The sequence below is a fragment of the Typha latifolia genome, chromosome 9, assembly GCF_019914945.1.
Source record: "Typha latifolia isolate L0001 chromosome 9, TyphaL0001v2, whole genome shotgun sequence".
Classification (NCBI taxonomy): domain Eukaryota; kingdom Viridiplantae; phylum Streptophyta; class Magnoliopsida; order Poales; family Typhaceae; genus Typha; species Typha latifolia.
The window spans coordinates 10,121,773-10,138,756 of NC_133094.1; the positions used below are offsets into that span (position 1 = coordinate 10,121,773).

The 16,984-nt window shown below is 35.8% G+C and overlaps 2 protein-coding genes across 3 annotated transcripts; one reads left to right on the forward strand and one right to left on the reverse strand.

Moving 5' to 3' along the window:
* Positions 1-2,276, forward strand: LOC140794703 (probable methyltransferase At1g29790). Its single transcript, XM_073146837.1, has 2 exons — positions 1-1,149; positions 1,617-2,276. Exons 1-2 carry the CDS (start codon positions 333-335, stop codon positions 2,114-2,116), a joined length of 1,317 nt encoding a protein of 438 aa, XP_073002938.1. The 5' UTR covers positions 1-332; the 3' UTR covers positions 2,117-2,276.
* A 992-nt stretch (positions 2,277-3,268) lies between these two features.
* Positions 3,269-14,917, reverse strand: LOC140795692 (leucine-rich repeat receptor protein kinase HPCA1-like). Of its 2 annotated transcripts, none has more exons than XM_073148407.1 (20): positions 14,685-14,917; positions 14,264-14,384; positions 14,085-14,156; positions 13,805-13,879; positions 13,635-13,706; positions 12,989-13,150; positions 12,802-12,876; positions 12,640-12,711; positions 12,489-12,560; positions 12,293-12,361; positions 12,037-12,111; positions 11,286-11,357; positions 10,568-10,699; positions 9,062-9,546; positions 8,813-8,968; positions 8,595-8,731; positions 7,138-7,357; positions 6,307-6,542; positions 5,723-6,192; positions 3,269-3,581 (listed from the first exon to the last, which is right to left on the reverse strand). In XM_073148407.1, the coding sequence occupies exons 1-20, from the start codon at positions 14,791-14,793 to the stop codon at positions 3,578-3,580; spliced, it is 2,886 nt and encodes a 961-aa protein (XP_073004508.1). In that variant the 5' UTR covers positions 14,794-14,917; the 3' UTR covers positions 3,269-3,577. The 2 variants fall into 2 exon arrangements, with proteins under 2 accessions (XP_073004508.1, XP_073004507.1); XM_073148406.1 differs by having other exon boundaries at positions 3,361-3,601.
* Positions 14,918-16,984: the final 2,067 nt, after the last annotated feature.

Sequence of the window (16,984 nt, forward strand, 5' to 3'; positions counted from 1 at the left end):
GGATCCAACGCCGGATTCCAGTGGGCGAGGACTTAAACAAACGGAGTAATCGTCGCAGTCTTCCACACCAAACTTTCCCCCACTTTCTTTTAATGCCAAGAGACCGACTTTTGAACACGAACAGATGCCAAATTCGACAACTTTCCCGGACTTGGCGAGTTAGGCATATGTGAACGTTATATATATATATATATATATATATAGAAGGTGATCGATTACTCCTCCTTCAAGCCATAGAAATCCATATGAGTTTCTTCTTGTATATCTAGATCCAAATGAGTTTATTCTTGTAAGTAGTGGTGTTACGAGAGTGAAGGTTTGGAGCAGTAGAGATGGGTGGCATGGAGGACTACCCAAGGAGATCTAGTAGCCAATCTAGCTCCATGAGAAGCAAGGCTAAGATTTTGTTTCTAGTTATAGCATCCAATCTGTTTTCAGTTTATCTCTTCTCCGGGGACGTAAGGTGGCCGGAGCATGCGCCTCGGATCCACCTCTGGGACTCCGAGGCCCTGCTCCGGGACCTGAACGTTACACGGGCGAAGCTCGGCGCCACCCAGGTCCAGCTTGCGGAGCTCCAGCGCCGATGCTCGACGTCCAGCGGCCTCCTCGAGACGCTGCTGACGGAGCTCGGCCGCCTCCGAGGCGACAAGGGCGGCGCCGCCTCTGAGGAGCTCAACGGGTGGCCCGACGAGCTGTTCGGCGAGCTGAAGCTCGCCGCCGGGCCACACAAGCTGCCGCTGGGGTTCACGTCAAACCTCGGGGCGGACGAGCTGTACCCGCCGCTCGGATTTGCATGCCGGAACTTCCAAGAAGAGGTGATCCAGTACATGACGTACGAAGTCGGGAAGGAGTGCCCCAACGATGCAGCGTTCGCGCAGCAATTGATGTTGAAGGGCTGCGAGCCGCTGCCTCGCCGGCGGTGCCATCCGAAGTCGCCGGCCGGCTACGTCGAGCCCGACCCGCTCCCCGGAAGCCTCTGGAAGACGCCGGCGGACAGTAGCATTACTTGGGAGCCCTACACTTGCAAGAACTACACTTGCTTAGTTCACAGAGGCAAAACCAAAGGTTCTTATGATTGCAAGGATTGCTTTGATCTCAATGGAAGGGAGAAATCCCGGTGGCTCGTCGACAATGGCGGCCTCGACTACGGTAAGGATAAGTCATCAACTTCTCTAGAAATTTGAAGTTGTTCCGATAACGATATAGTTTCAATCTTTCTATAGAAGTCAGAGTGAAAGAATTAGTACTCTTAAAGGATGGATCTTAATATCAGAATTAAATTGCTCAATGATTTCAATGACGATTGTGATATCGCGTAGTACTAGATCGTTTGGAACTATATCAAACTACTTTACTTATACAAGGTTAAAATGATCTTATTCTATTTTAATCATTGGCTAGTTAGACTTAATAACTGAAGGGCATTTTCAGAAAGGCTCAATTATTTCAAAAGCAATTCTGATGTTTTGAAGAATACAGTGATAAATCTAATATTTAAGAAGTTTTTAGTGATAATAAGTAATTTTTTGCTTTGTCACATGATTCCATGTTAACTTTTTATTGTAAAAGCTTAAGTTATTAGAGAACAGAAGTTTTGATCTTTTATATTATAACAGGTATTGATAGCATTCTGAAGATTAAGCCGGGGAGCATCCGTATCGGTCTTGACATAGGTGGAGGCAGCGGTACATTCGCCGCGAGGATGAAAGAACGCGACGTGACAATCATCACGAGCACAATGAACTTCGACGGTCCGTTCAACAACTTCATCGCGTCGAGGGGCCTCGTGCCGGTTCACATCAGCGTCGCCCACCGACTGCCATTCTATGACAACACCCTTGACATAGTTCACTCCATGCATGTCTTGAGCAATTGGATCCCTGACATAATGCTGGAGTTTGCATTGTATGACATATACAGGGTGTTGAGGCCTGGGGGTTTGTTTTGGCTTGATCACTTCTTTTGTGTTGGTGAGCAGCTGAACAGTACATATGTGCCTATATTTGATAGGATTGGATTTAAGAAGCTAAGATGGACAGCAGGGAGGAAATTGGATAGGGGAATTGAGAAGAACGAATGGTATCTCTCTGCTCTTCTTGAGAAGCCCATGTCTTAGATGAGTTAGAAGAGGATCCAATGAATTGGCTACAAAGAGATGTAATTTAATGCATTTTAGTAGCTAGAGTTGACTGTAGCAATTGTTTGGAGTACTTCAGTACTCTCTGCTTTCTTAAGATGAGAATAATTCCATGATTAATAGATTGTTTGTTTACTCATTTTACTTCAAATTAAATCTAGATAGATGTTCTACTCAATATTCTTTGCTTAATTTTGTATAACAAACTTCAGTGACAGAAGAGGGTGATGATGAGAAAGTTCAAGTGCTAAAACAGCAAGAAGTAAATGTATCTAAAGGATTCAAATGCAAGTTTCATAATAGTACTCACTTGTGTTCAGCCTTGGAGGAAGCACTCCACCAGTGTAAATTAAATAAGAAAGTATCACTGCTAGTTGCATCAGAGTTTTCAGAAATCGATGCAGATCCTGCAAACAGATTCACACTAGAAACATGTGAACTGGAAAAATGTATTGAGACAGAATCTTTTATCAAAGTTGTATTACAGCATGACAATCTACTCTGTAGATGCAGTAATGGATAGGAAATCGAAGTTCCTGTTTGCTGAAAGCAAGGTCTAAATTTGCTGAATTTGTTTCAGCTGATCATTAGCAATTTGAAATAAAATGGATATATGAATTACAAGATCTGCATGCATATTATCCGTGAAGAGTATAAGCAAAAATGATTGAAAAACTAAGATTTATAAGTCGTAGAATAACAGAAAAACCTGACAGAAATCACTAAATGGCATAGGTACAGATACCTAAACCTAATAATTGGATCTTCAGAAACTTCAGGAGAGAACCATCTACATTCATTTGGATGAACCAAAAGAGATAATATTTGAGGCAGATGAACTTAGAGTTATTTTCCTGCACCAGTCATGTAAGATCAAATCCTCTAAATGGACTTCTGATCCCTATCTTTTGTCCAAATTTCACTGTTTTCCTCTGCTTCCTCACTAGTTGAAAATTGATAAAGCATCAGACTAACTTAAGATTTGAGAATAACTACTTTATCTAATGTATCGATAATGAATGTTGATAACAGAGGTTATGTAACCCGATATATAGTTAACTGATAAAACATGCAAGCACAGACATCAAAAAAGTTCATGCACATTAAAAGCCAAAGAAGTGAGAGAAAACATGGCTTCACTTGAACTCAAAAGATCCACTAAAATGGTTGACAAATTTATTTGATGTTATATTAAAATTACAAGTAAAATCCATCTATACATGTCATATAAGTTGATTAAGTGAAGATAGTAACAAGAATTGCATATTTGCATGTACAACAAAGTCATTTGACAAAACCCTCACACAAATTCCAGGCAGCAGTGTCCTCTCAAATGCATATCTAACAGCCTGGTGTCTCGACAGACGAAGCAAGCAAATATAGTCCACGGAATTGCTGAGATGAATCATATGTTCTTTAATTTGATATTTTGATCACTTCTCACCTGCACGTAAACCAATATGACTGAAATAAGTATACAAAAATGTAGGTGCAAGTGGTCCAGCCAGATACATAAATCATGTATATCTAGTCTAAAGATACAAATATGAAGTGCACAACAAGAAGAATGGCATATGCAGTGTTGTATGTAACTATGTATACAGTAACATTTGGAGACTTGTTTCCTCCATTTGAATCCTTCAAGAATCATGCTCAGTTTAGAATATTAATAGGCAAAATTTGCATCAAAGTGCCGCCATAAAATGACTAAATCAACTGAGAGGGAAAAAAGATAATAATATTGCTGAACATGTTACAATGGCTTTTGTGCCATCCATACTAGTTGCTTGTTATTTGAGCTAGCTCATTCCTAGATTGTGAAATAGAATTCTCAAATATGCATGTTTACGATCTACAGTAGTACATCTCATACAGAATTCTATAAGTAAGACAATTCCTAGGGAAAGAATAAGAAAAGTAACAATTTTGTTTTGATATATAAAGAGAAGATGATGTAGAAAGTACAGGCCTAAAATTTTGAAGATTCGAGGGGAAAGAGTATGATATATTTAGTTAGGGTATTTTTTATTGTATTAGTTGTTTATTTTTATTAAAATAAAATTCTTGTAGTCGCGTTTGAACACCCTTGTGAACGCCTACATCAGGTTCACAAAAATAGAAAATGATAAATGTGCGTTCGAATGCGGTTGGGTGCGTTTGAACGCCTGCATCACGTTCGAACATACAGAGAATGTCTTTTGTGCGTTTGAACGCGATCGGATGTATTCGAACGCGATCGGCGGGAATCTTCTAGAATTAGGATTAATAATTATATTTTGGCTTGTTGGCTAAACTCTGTAAAGGTATGGATGGTAGCCAAAATCATTATACTATTGGATTATTGATTTCTTGCCTCCTATTTTCTCTCTATTCTCTCTATCCTAATCTCCCTCCTCCCTCTTCCCTCTTCCCTCTTCACCAACCTATCACCTCTACCGTTGGCAAGGTCTCTCTTAACTTCTAATCTCCCTCGTTTGTCAAGTCCTCCCTTTTCTTTGGGATCTCGACCACTTCTTCCCCTTTGTCTTTATCACTTACAAAACATCAACTATCCACCTTTATCTCCATTATCATCCATAACCATAACATCCACTCCACCCGTCATCACTACCATCATCTACACTAAATTATAATTTCGTCCCTATTACAGTTCGAATCTGTGAAGGGCATAAATACGAAAATCATAGATCAGGAAGTTACGGATCGGTTCCATTTGGTTTCGTTCTGACTATGAGAGAATATTTGGTGAATATTTTTCTTTGGTTGTGCGAATTGCTTCCTGCAATAAATCTAAATCTTAAAGGAATCGTTTCGTAGACCTATCATTAGTATCAGAGCTTATCTTTTGGTACTATAGGCCCTACCAAAGTACCTGATTTTAATCAAAATGGGTAAGAAAAGGAACTCTACATTAGTATGGTGTGCGGTAAGAAGTGGCTAGATTATAATAAAATATAAGGCCTCATTTACATTAGAAATAATATTAATTAAAGAATAGGTACTCTTTTTTATTATTTCCAAAATGATGTCTTTATTCTACGAATACTTATGTTTACTTGTACTCTAAAATGAGAGTGTAATAACTATTTTTGATGTGATATAAAGTGGAGAAAAAAAAAGAAAATATGATTTCTTTTTTATGGAATTATTATATATATACTTTTTGATTTGATATAAAGTAGGTTGATGGGATAAATATCAAGGGTAAATTAATAATTGAGTTAGTGTGTAGTATAAAATATAATTTTAATAAATAATGTTTATATTTTAGAATATGGCTATTATGATGGTTAGTTGTTATTATAGAATAAAGAATAGTGTTCGAATATAAGAAAAAAGTTAATTCTAAAGGAACAAGGGCTAAATGATGCCGACTCAGAAAACGAAGAACTCAAACTATAGCAATAAGATTATGTAGGAAAATTACCCAAAAGTGTAACATGTAAATGAACCACTTTGCGATCATATATTCATTCACACATCAAGAGATAAGACAAGTCCTCTAAGAATCTTATATCAATAAAGAAATCAAATTAAAAGAATCAAGTCCGGAGGACGTGGAAGAAACAGACAACAAGAACTCACTTTGGTTCTAGTCTGGAAGAAGGCACTCCCCCGCTGTAGTCAAATGAGGCTTCATTGTTATACGGATGATGAACAGGGCTCCTACTCCCCACATAGCTTAATGAAGTAGATGCAGAATCAGCATTTGGATTCATTCCAGCCAACTGCATAATTCTCTCAATCTCATTGATCGCCTCACTCATGGTAGGCCGGTCAATTCCTGATTCTTCCACACACTTCATTGCCAAGTCCACAAATCTCTCAAATCCACCTATTGCAGTGCCCAACCCAAGCGCTGGATCAAGAAGCTCATGTAAGCCATACAAATCCTTGGACCTGTCCATCATGACCTTAATCTCTCTTACAATGTAACGCCCTCTCTCTAATGGTCTTTTTGCAGTAATTATCTCCAGTAACAAAACACCAAAGCTGTACACGTCACTTTTCTCAGACAACTGTTGAGTCATATAATATTCAGGATCTAAGTATCCCTGTACCACAAGAGCATGCACTAACATTAAACTTGTATAACTAATCTTAGTATTTTATGTGTCTACAGATGATATGGACTTATTATAGTAAAATATATATTCAACAGCACTAACCATTGTCCCTTTAACTTGAGTGGTGATGTGATCCTTCCCATCGTCTCCCAGTAGCTTAGAGAGTCCAAAATCAGAGACTCTTGCGTTCAGATGGTCATCCAAGAGAATATTACTTGATTTGATGTCTCTGTGAATGATGGGAGGATTTGCAAGCTCGTGCAAATAAGATAGACCTCTAGCTGTACCAAGGGCAACTCGAAGTCTTCTCCTCCAATCTAAGCGTACTCCAGATTTTCCTGCAGAAAATAGGTCAGCAGATAAGTCCTAACTGATTAACATATAATTTTTTTTATTCTTGAGGTAATTAAATATTGTTACACATGATCTAACGACTGATCTGAATATGAATATGTTTAAGCTCATGTTTATATTCATTTTTTATTATTTCCATGCTGACAAATCTCTTAAAAGTCAACAAGATTAAAAGATAACTTTGGCAAAATCAGATACCAAGTTTCTATCTCTTGCAAAATATAGGTGGCCATGAATTGCCTTGTTCTATAACAAATTGCAGGCTTGCAGCACAAGTAAAAGAAACTTAATGTGTCTGGAGAGGACAACATTATGGATACTGAGAAATAGAAGTCAATATAAGTCCTTGTGCAGCTTATGTTTTCACGAATTCAGCTTTCTTTTTTGGAGTTACATGGCTTCAAGTAAACATTAAAAATATGATAGAAAAGATATGTAAGAAACACAAGATTGTATTTTGATATATGCGATTTTATTCCACAGAGATGCACCTTAAATTTAGGAACATTTTTTTAAAAAAAATTTTGCATCCAAATTATTTTGTTATATTAGAAAATCGCAAGGATGAGTTAAGAATACCTGATAGACTTTCTTTCAATGTGCCATTAGGAACATACTCATAGACCAGCAATTGTTCACCTTGATCAAAGCAGAAACCAACAAGACCAACAAGGTTCTTATGGTGGACCCTCGAAAGCAACTCAATCTCAGTTCTGAATTCATGCTCTCCTTGCATAGAGCCCTGCTGAGCTCTTTTGACAGCAACTAGTTGGCCATTGGCAAGTACTCCTTTATAGACCTATAAATATAACCTCATTATTATCACCAAACATGGAGATCATGTTCCAGTGGAAACTGATTCTTCTAAGTTTGTATATTCCATTACAAAACTATTAATCGATAGATAACCAGTTAACCCAAAAGTTTAAGTTGTTAGATAACTGACTAACAATATATATCATGTCTTTAACGCTAATGACAGAAAAAACAACTAAAATGCATCAAAAACTTCTTTTCAAACCTGACCGAAAAATTAAAATGAATCAGCACAGTTGCAATCCAGAAATTGAATCCAAACCCCTGGAAGCTGACACAATTTATAAATTAACTTATAATAAATCACATAGTATCTATACATTTATCTATCTAATCAAGTCAAATCAGGTCATTATCAGAGCAGTTGAGGTGGAACTGAGCTCAATCTAAATAGTACTGGTATAATCAGGTCCAGTTTTCAAGCGATAGGGCTAATAACCCTAGTAATGCCCTTAGAATAAGTAGTGTGAAGTTTTAACTATTTAAGGAGGATTGTGCTTGCTAAGCACTCTTAAGTTTTAATAGATCATAAATTTTTTAGGTATAAAGGAGGGTATTTTGGTGGTTGCTGTTAAATACATGCAGCTTTGAATGTGAAATGCACAAGGAAAGCAAAAGCATACTCATATGAAAAACTTGTGATGCCCATTATCTTTAGTTCTCAAGGATACTTCTAATTTGGAGTACACTATCTTGCTTCATCACATTCTTTTAATTTTGCTATTCTATAAAGTAATAAAGGTCACAATATTTTACTGACATTCTTCTTGAACATGTAGTCAAACATACTAAAGGTGTGACAACTCCAGGAAGGTAACATGCAATGGATCGGATTTGGTATCAGCTTACATAAAGTCATTTAAGATCTTTAACAAACCGAGTAATGTGTTCTATAGCTTGGAGTGGGTTACAGTCTTTTCATCGCATGAGAAGCCACAATAGCTATGTATGATAGAATGGGCTGCACACTATTGGGAAACAAAAACATCTTCACTCTTCCTGGTCCAGCAATTCTCCTTGAGTCAACTTGTTTCCATACTCATCTTTTATTTCCTTGAGATGTACTGGTGATTACTTCTTCCATCTTACAGTTTTAGTACCTAGACATATGGTTATAAAAGCATAACTACAGTCGCACACCATTCCTCCCATGCCATCTTATTGTTAAGAAACAGCCACAATCATGTATACAATTATAACGGCGTAAAAGAAGGAATTACCTTTCCATAACCGCCATTTCCAATGTCATTGGCTTCTGAGAAATTGTTTGTACACTTCTTTAGTTCTTCAAAAGAAAACAATCTTGCTCCTTTTAATTGTGGGATGCTGCTGCTGCTTTTTGTGGGGTCCCATGAACCTAGAGATGAATATATTTGAGTGAGCAAGCTAGATAAAAACACTAAAGGTGAAAGTCCATATTAATTCATTGATGTGTTACCGAAAGACTGGCTTTTCTCTTCAGTCTTTTTAGATTTTCTCCTTCGCTTAATAACAAAAACAAAGAGGCCAATCAGTATCAACGCAAGAGCCACTGCACCAGCTGCTGCTCCAATGATAATAGGCAAGTTTTTTGATTTTGAAGCTGGTGACTCAACTGGAAGCAAACAGTAAAATAAGTTACAAAGACAATTCTACTTATTATGCTCTGAATAACATATCCACGTCTAATAAGGTTGTATAACTTTACCAGTGAAATCACTGTATTGTTGCCCAACAAAATAGTAAGGGCCATAAATTGCTGGAGGCTTGAAAGTTTGATTACTGAGTATAAAACCAAGACCAGAAATATCTACTTCATCGAAACGAATCTTTCCACTTGGAAATATTTGTAAACTTATTTCCAAATTGTTGCTCGGATTCACAAATGGATTATGAAGAGAAATAGAATCCACAGGAAGCTGATGGTCTACAAATGACTTTTTGAGTAGCTGTTCCAAGGTAATATAGTATGTGGTGTTTCCAAGGTTTGAAAAGGAAGGAGATCTGAAAAATAGAGTCCCTGCATATGGATATGAACAAATGCAATTGGGACTGAGATCCTGATTTGAAGGACAAGGAAATGGCAGACAGTTTGGAGGAGTAGAATATGAGGAAGCATTAGATTGTTGTGAAGTTCTGCAGTATTGGAGACCACTTGCTTCTGCTCCATTACAAACTGGATTTCCCACAAGTCTGCCATTAAAATAAGAGAAGAAAGCAAATTCAACACTTAAGAAATAAGACTCATAGTGGTACATGTAGTGATGCAATTTCAAACAACATAATTGTCACCTATAATCTCAAAAATGATAATCCCCGTTGTTAAAACATGACTAAGATTGTAAAAGGGCATACTTGAAAAATACCTAACACTGTCCAATATCATAGGATCCTAATCTTGACAATTTTTCTATCAAATTAGCAAAATGAAGATTTTTTTGTGTGTGCATATATACCTCTTAAAAATCTCTTATTTGCTTGTACACCCTATAAAGTTGTTATTTACATGTATACCCCTTGAAGCAGATAGTTTTTGTATGTATATCCTTTAAAACACTTATTTTTTTTGCATGAACATCCGTTGGAATTGATTAATAGTTAAAATTTGAACAATTTAAATATAAAAATACAAAAATATATTTATTCTAGTTTTCATATATTCTCTTAGTTAAGAGTATTTTTATCCTTTTCCTATTAAATTATGAGACTTCTGGAAAGTAACAAGGAAGGTATCTATACAAATAACATATGTTGAACAGTATATATATAAATACCAACTTTAGAGGGGCATATAAGCAAATAAGGGATTTTTAAGGGTATACATGCAAAAAAAACATTCTTTTTTACTAATTTTATAAATATAGTTTATAAAAAAGAACATATTATAATCATTAAATATATTTTTAATAGTCATTAAATCTTTTGTTGATACTGTTTTTAAGTTACCATAATGATAATTATGAATGAGCCTAATGATTTCAATATAATTATGTCAATTTAAAGAATTCACCGGGAATTATAATATTTGAAAAGATTTTCAGTGGCAACTATGTGAAAAATCTAACTTTTTCTGGAAATGATTGTAGTAAGTTCTTCAATGTGAATGATATACCAAATAAATTATAGTGGGAACTGACAGTAAAGAACAATGCATTTAGTTTAGATCATTTAGTAATTCAGGGCCTTAGAGAGGAAGATCTCAATGGTTCCTTACAAAATCTCTCCGTCGAATCCTCCTAGTGGTATTATCTCAATCTGATTGTTCCGTAGATCAATGAGTTCAAGCTGTTTGCTGTAGTCTGATCCAATGTCCAGAGTGCCATTGAAGTTGTTGTTCCTCAGCCTCCTGCATCAAATAGTTCATAATATTAGCTTCAAAATACTTGGAAGTTGAATTGGAAAAAAAAGAGTAGTAAAGTACTAGTTTCCACATCACCTTATAAGTTGGAAAGTGAACATTACTTTGAAGTTCAAAAGAATTCAGTGCAAATAACCACCTTTTTTTTTTGATTTATTATGAAAAATTCCCTTCCTACTAGATAATTGCAATTGGACTCCACCTTCATGGGTATACTTGCAAAACTCACCTCTGTGCATATATAATCAGAATATATATATATATATATATATATATATATATATTTGTTTGTTTGACAAAATGGAGGTCTATTTGCTAGGTTTGAAAAAAGGGTAGTTTTTCAACAAAAAAAAAAGAAGAAAAAAGATTATGCTTAGAATGAGCTAACAAGAGTGGTTCTTCGCAAAGTATACAAAGAATGAGGGGTTGAGTCATAACTCGTAAATCTGAAAAAGGAAAGTGGTTATTTGCTACAAAAAGAAAAAGAAATATTAAAGGAAGTTGTCCACTATTTCTGTGAGATTGCAGGACTATTGATAAGCAAATAGAAATTTCATGTATAGATAACACTCACAAAGTCTGTACAGGTGAAAAGCTAAACAGAGTCCTTGGCAGCTGCCCTCCAATGTTTAGGTATTCTAGATATCTGCAGTTAACAAGGGAAACAAGATACACTCACTCCAGTTTCTTCTTCATTTAAAAAGAATTACAGGTTACAAGAAATCATAAAAGCTTTGTATCGGAGGATCTCCACTTGATTCTGTTCCAGCTGAAATGTAAGCCATTAAGATAGAGCTTCACTTGAGATAGATAACCCTGGTGTATTTGTTGTTTCGAGAGCCAATACAATGCTCACTTCTGGTGTTATGATATATGTAGTTTTGCATATATATTACAATTTACTAAATGAAAGTTTCAAAAAATAAAAATTTCCTCAATCATTTCCACATAGTGTGACGTATATTAATTGTTGGATATATATATACATGTGATATACGTAGTGCACATAGCTATATTTGTACATGCATACACCATAAATGCATGTGTGTGTAAATATATTTATTATACATAATATATATTTATATATGAGAGCATCCAGTGCATGAGGCTACCATCAATGTGAAGGTTTAGGGAGGATAAAGAAGTTTTCTTTGGCTCAATCCTATAGGCACTTCAGTGAAAAGGATGCAACCCTTGCAGCCACACTAGATGCCCTCTATAATGGTTATAATTACAATAGCATAGTAATAACTATAACAATCAATAAAGATGTAGAGTGGAGAAAGATATAGAAAGAGAGAGGGAGAAAGAGTGTTACAACTCACAATGATGTTAATGATGGCAAGGCTGAGAACCAGGATGGAACATCTGATGCGTTGAAGGAGTTGTTGCTCATGTCCCTATACAGACAATTTTTCGATTAAATGAGACCCAATATAAAATATATTTTTTCTGTAGCACTTCATTTGTATTGAGTATACTGCATAACAAAGTCATGTATTAGACACACATGCATCTTGAGAATATACATGATTTAAATCTTGACCACTTCAAGAATTGCAGAAAAATCTAGCTACTTACACAAAACTGAGTGCATCCATTCCAGTTAAATTTGGCAAGGGACCTGTCAGCTTGTTGTTCGCTAGATGCCTGGAATGAGAAACTATTCAGCTTTTGAGTGCACCAAAAAGTTTAACTTGTAACAGTTCATGCAAACTAGCACATTAACATGGAGTTCCACAAGTATAACAAAATAAAGAACGCCTACATAACTTACATTTCTGCAACACTGGTAAGGTTGTTAAGGTTGGATGGAACAGGCCCAGTAAATGAGTTCTTATCCAGGCGTCTGCCACATAAGATCCAATTGAAATCAGTAGCTCAGTGATGTCAAATCCTTATTCATAGAAAGTCACATATATACTTACAGAACCTCTAGTGTTGTCATAAGTCCAAGGGAAGCAGGGATGCTCCCCGAGAAATTATTATTATCAAGTAGCCTGAACAGCAAGTGAAGTTAATTTCTTCTCATCTTCAGAGTGAAGCTAGGAATACTAGAAGCAGTAAAACGAAGGGTTTTAGAAGGTTACAAGTGTATCAGTTGCATGTCTGAGCTGAAAAGTTTACTTGGGACAGTACCAGACAGCTGATTCACACCAAAATGGCTGCAATCCATTTGATGTGATTAAAACAATTTGCTTCACGGGAAAAATATGTCTTTAACAAAATCTAGATTAGAGAAAATAGAACATACAAGTGCTTAGTACGGGTACATACAAGTGCTTAGTACGGGTCAACATGTCCAGGCCGGGAGTATTGCCATTAGAAACTGGGATTGATCCAGTGAGCATGTTGTCAGCCAAATCCAGCCAATAAAGCTTTGACAGATTGCCTATGGTTGGAGGTATGCTTCCAGTAAACCTATTAGAATTTAAAGATCTGAAGACAAAGTGACGAGTATATGAGCAACTTGGTGGATCAAAAGCTAATGATATTATAAAGGCATTAAGGGCATACTATTCATACATCATATCATGACAAAATAAACCTTATAGATGGTCCCTTGAATCTAGAAGGAGAAATACAGAGCTTATATAAATATTTCTTTTTTTTTTCCCTGAAAATTGCAGTAACCAAGTAGCTTACAGAAGCTTGGCAACTTTGATTAATATTAAGACATCAAACAGCCTGAAATAGTAAATCAACCTGTAAAACTGTAATTGAATGGAGTCGCACTAAACACACTAGACAAGAGAACATTAACGCGGCAAGTTCCTGATGACAGACAAAAAGATCTATGCGATTCTTTTGATTCTATACTTGTTTAATACATCGAACCTGAGTAGGAATCTTTAAAAAAAAACTACATTCAGCAAGTGAATCAAGTAAGATAATAAGAGATCAAGGAATTATGGATTCTTACAGAAAGACCAGCCTTGATAGAGAACCTATCTCTGGTGGTATTTCCCCAGAAAAGCTGCAACCAACAAGAATCCTGGATAGAGACACGTCAACATAATCATCTTCCAGAGCCTACTAGCCAGAAGTCAACTACATATTAATATCACTAGCAACAACATGGGTGCTGCTTACAAGTTTGCAAGTTTACTCAATTTCCCAATTGATGCAGGAATCGCTCCAGTCAAGCCCTTGTTGTAAGATAAATCCCTGTGTATGTGTAAGATCATAAGAAATTAAGAAGTAAATCCATTAGAGGCAACAATCAGACAACGGATGAAATTATGTGCAGGATGATTCTTTACTGTGCACATAAATAACTCACTGCCTCAAATTTTCAAGTAGTAAGATCTTGAAAGTTGACACAGACAAACGATGTGCTGAATATTTTTTTTTTCTTTAATGAAGGACTTACATAGCCTGCAACTCGACTAGGGATTGAATGTCTCCTGAAAGAGTGCCACTTATTCCCAAGCTTGATAATGTTCTGAGAGGCAAACATAGTAATCAATATAGTTTCACAGAGATGCAGTGAAAACAATTAAAAGAAGTGCAAAGGCACTTGTATAAACTAGAAGTTTTCTAGGTGCTAACATGGAAACCACACGCGAATTGGTGCATCTGATTCCAATCCACTGGCTTCCACAAGGATCCGAACCATACCAATTGGATGGTTTGTTCTTCCATAGACTGGCTAGAGCATTCAGAGATGCAGCTACACAGGAAAAACAAGACAAGTCAGAGATGATGAAGATATTTGATTGATAAGCACAGGAATTGTTTCATAGAAACAAAGATAAAATAAATTATGATTGTGGCCTTCTACAACCAACGCCTGCTAATCTAAATCCTATATCTACCCTGAAATTAGTTTGAAACTTGGTGACCCTGCAACCACTCTCGATGTAAAGATGAGCACCTGGTGCTTGATTCAATGCCTGCGTCAGTCTACCTGATACAAAATGGCACACCACAAACTACAAGTATAGACATGAAACAAACAAATCAAACATACCATCTGTAGGGTTTGTATCAGCCAATGTAATCAAAACTTGGATGAGTATACTGAGCAAGAAGATCCAACACCCTGGGCTAGGTGATCTCCAGCTTTTTGGCACTTCCATCACTCCCAGAAACTCTCAAGAGCTCCAAATATCTTCAACTTCTCATCTCTATCATGCCCAAATGACCAAGTCTGGCAAAATCTTTGATATAAGAGAATCCCCACAAGGGAACCAATCATGCATGTCTTCTTTCAAGAACTTGTCAACAGATGGGTGGCTTAATATGTGGTATTTATGAATGACTTCAATCGATTTATTCATCCGACTCGTTACCAACTCTTTGGTAAATAAGCATTTAATATAGCCTGGAGATAAGTCGCCCAAGTTGGATGTAGAAATCTGCAGGGGAAAAGATTCAAGACTTCTGCAAGTAACTCTCATGTCAGATGCGTTCAAGATATCACGTCCTCCTCTTTCTCACTAACCAAGAAAGATTCAAACGGCAGTAAAATATTTATAAATGTCCGGAAATTTTCATTCTGCACCCCGGAGTTATTATTTTGCAAAACCCTGGCACTTGGTTAATTTATTTACCCATACTTCAATATGTTCTGAAATTCTCTCGTGGTTGGGTCTGATTTCAACTTAATCTTCTACTTCAAACTTGAAGCAATTAATCTTTCTGTGGTCAAGAACAAGTTACAATTTTTAGTCCTTTAACTAGGATATAAATTTTTTTTTAATTATGCCTCAGAAAATATAGTCTTGATTGGAAAATAGTAGGAATAGTTTAGTTATTTATAATTTATTCACGATGGAAAATATTGGCACCAATAAAACACTTGCTATATAACACTCTATCTTTTAATAAAATTATAGTTTACCCCATATATATTTACTATTTATAAATTGGGCCATATGATTTAGTGAATATATACGAGTAAACTTAACCAAATCTCTGAGTTAAGTTAACTATACTATATAAAATTACAAAAATACCTTCAACTAAGTCATACTAAGGGCATTTAGTTATTTTAGAAGTAAGGGTATTTTAGTTATTTTAGAAATAAAATATCTCTACTTAAAGAAATATTCTTACGGTGTTAATTCAAATTTAACTCAAGATATTTTCTGCACACTAAATAATATAACTCAATTAGTAAATAGTGAAAATGTAGGGTTATATTATAAAGCAAGGTGTTACATACACATTACTCGTAAGTTTTTTTTTCTTTGATCATTCACGAGCCCAAAAGCTAGATATGGGCTGGACAAAATGCCAATCCTTTTTAGATACAGAGGCACTTTAGGCCCCACCGAACTTCTAGTTGTCTATTTTAGACTTCAAGCCATATGCGTTGTCGAACAATTGCTTCGAACCAAACGCCGCTGAGATTTGCTTCAAGCCGTTGCATTGCCAAGCTGTTCTTCCAAGCTGACTGCACTACCGAGCTATTAATCGAATCGAGTCAAGCTACCAAACCACCAACCACTAAACAATTTCCCCACAATATTATTTGAGGTTGGAGTTTAACTCATGACCTCACATTACTCTTAAGTTTAAAATACAAAAGAGAGGGTAAAGTGTAATTTGCTATAAACTATTTATAGACGACTCTAAACTCTAATTTGGCAAAATTAAATTAAATTTTTATTAATATAAAATATAGACCTAGAGTAGTATGCACTTATTAGAACTCATCCAACATAAGTGAAACAAATGAAATTAAACTAAGCGAAGAAATAAAATTAAAATAAAACTTTAAATAAAAAATGACAAATTATTAATTTGAAGGTCTAAATGATGGAATTTGAAGGTCTACCTTTGCAGGTTCCTCATGTTTCTATTTCGTTCAATTCTGAGTTGACCACTTGATGCCTTATATCCCTATTTGAATTTGAATTTGAATTTGAACTTGGAATTCCAACACCAATTTAATTACAACTCCTAATCCATCTCAAACTTAAACACCGTCTTCTCTAAGTGCTGGCAATCACTTGAACATAATGTTGGTCAAATCCAACCCCATCCAATGGAATATTTTGGAAGCTATTTAAAGAAGAGGGTGACATTCTAATTGGAGTTGAGAGAATTAACTAATAAATATACACGATAAGGGCATCTCTATCATTCACCCTGGCAATATATTTTTAAATAAAATTAAATCTTAGTGTTACTTGATTACTTCGTTGACTATGAGAGCATAATATTAGACAAAAAAAGCTAAAATGGAGAGATTGAATTATAACAGGTCAATAATGCAACCGTGACTAAAATATTCTTTTGTATCATTTACACCGTAACGTAGAA

What these genes read in the sequence shown, in the direction of transcription:
- LOC140795692 (XM_073148406.1), bottom strand. Translation starts at nt 14,793, where the DNA reads ATGGAAGTGCCAAAAAGCTGGAGATCACCTAGCCCAGGGTGTTGGATC. An exon ending in GACATGCAACTGATACACTT is followed by an intron (nt 12,712 to 12,801) that starts GTAACCTTCTAA and finishes CTTGCTGTTCAG; the next exon opens with GCTACTTGATAATAATAATT. An exon ending in GGATTCGACGGAGAGATTTT is followed by an intron (nt 9,547 to 10,567) that starts GTAAGGAACCAT and finishes TTTTAATGGCAG; the next exon opens with ACTTGTGGGAAATCCAGTTT.
- LOC140794703 (XM_073146837.1), top strand. Translation starts at nt 333, where the DNA reads ATGGGTGGCATGGAGGACTACCCAAGGAGATCTAGTAGCCAATCTAGC. An exon ending in CAATGGCGGCCTCGACTACG is followed by an intron (nt 1,150 to 1,616) that starts GTAAGGATAAGT and finishes ATATTATAACAG; the next exon opens with GTATTGATAGCATTCTGAAG.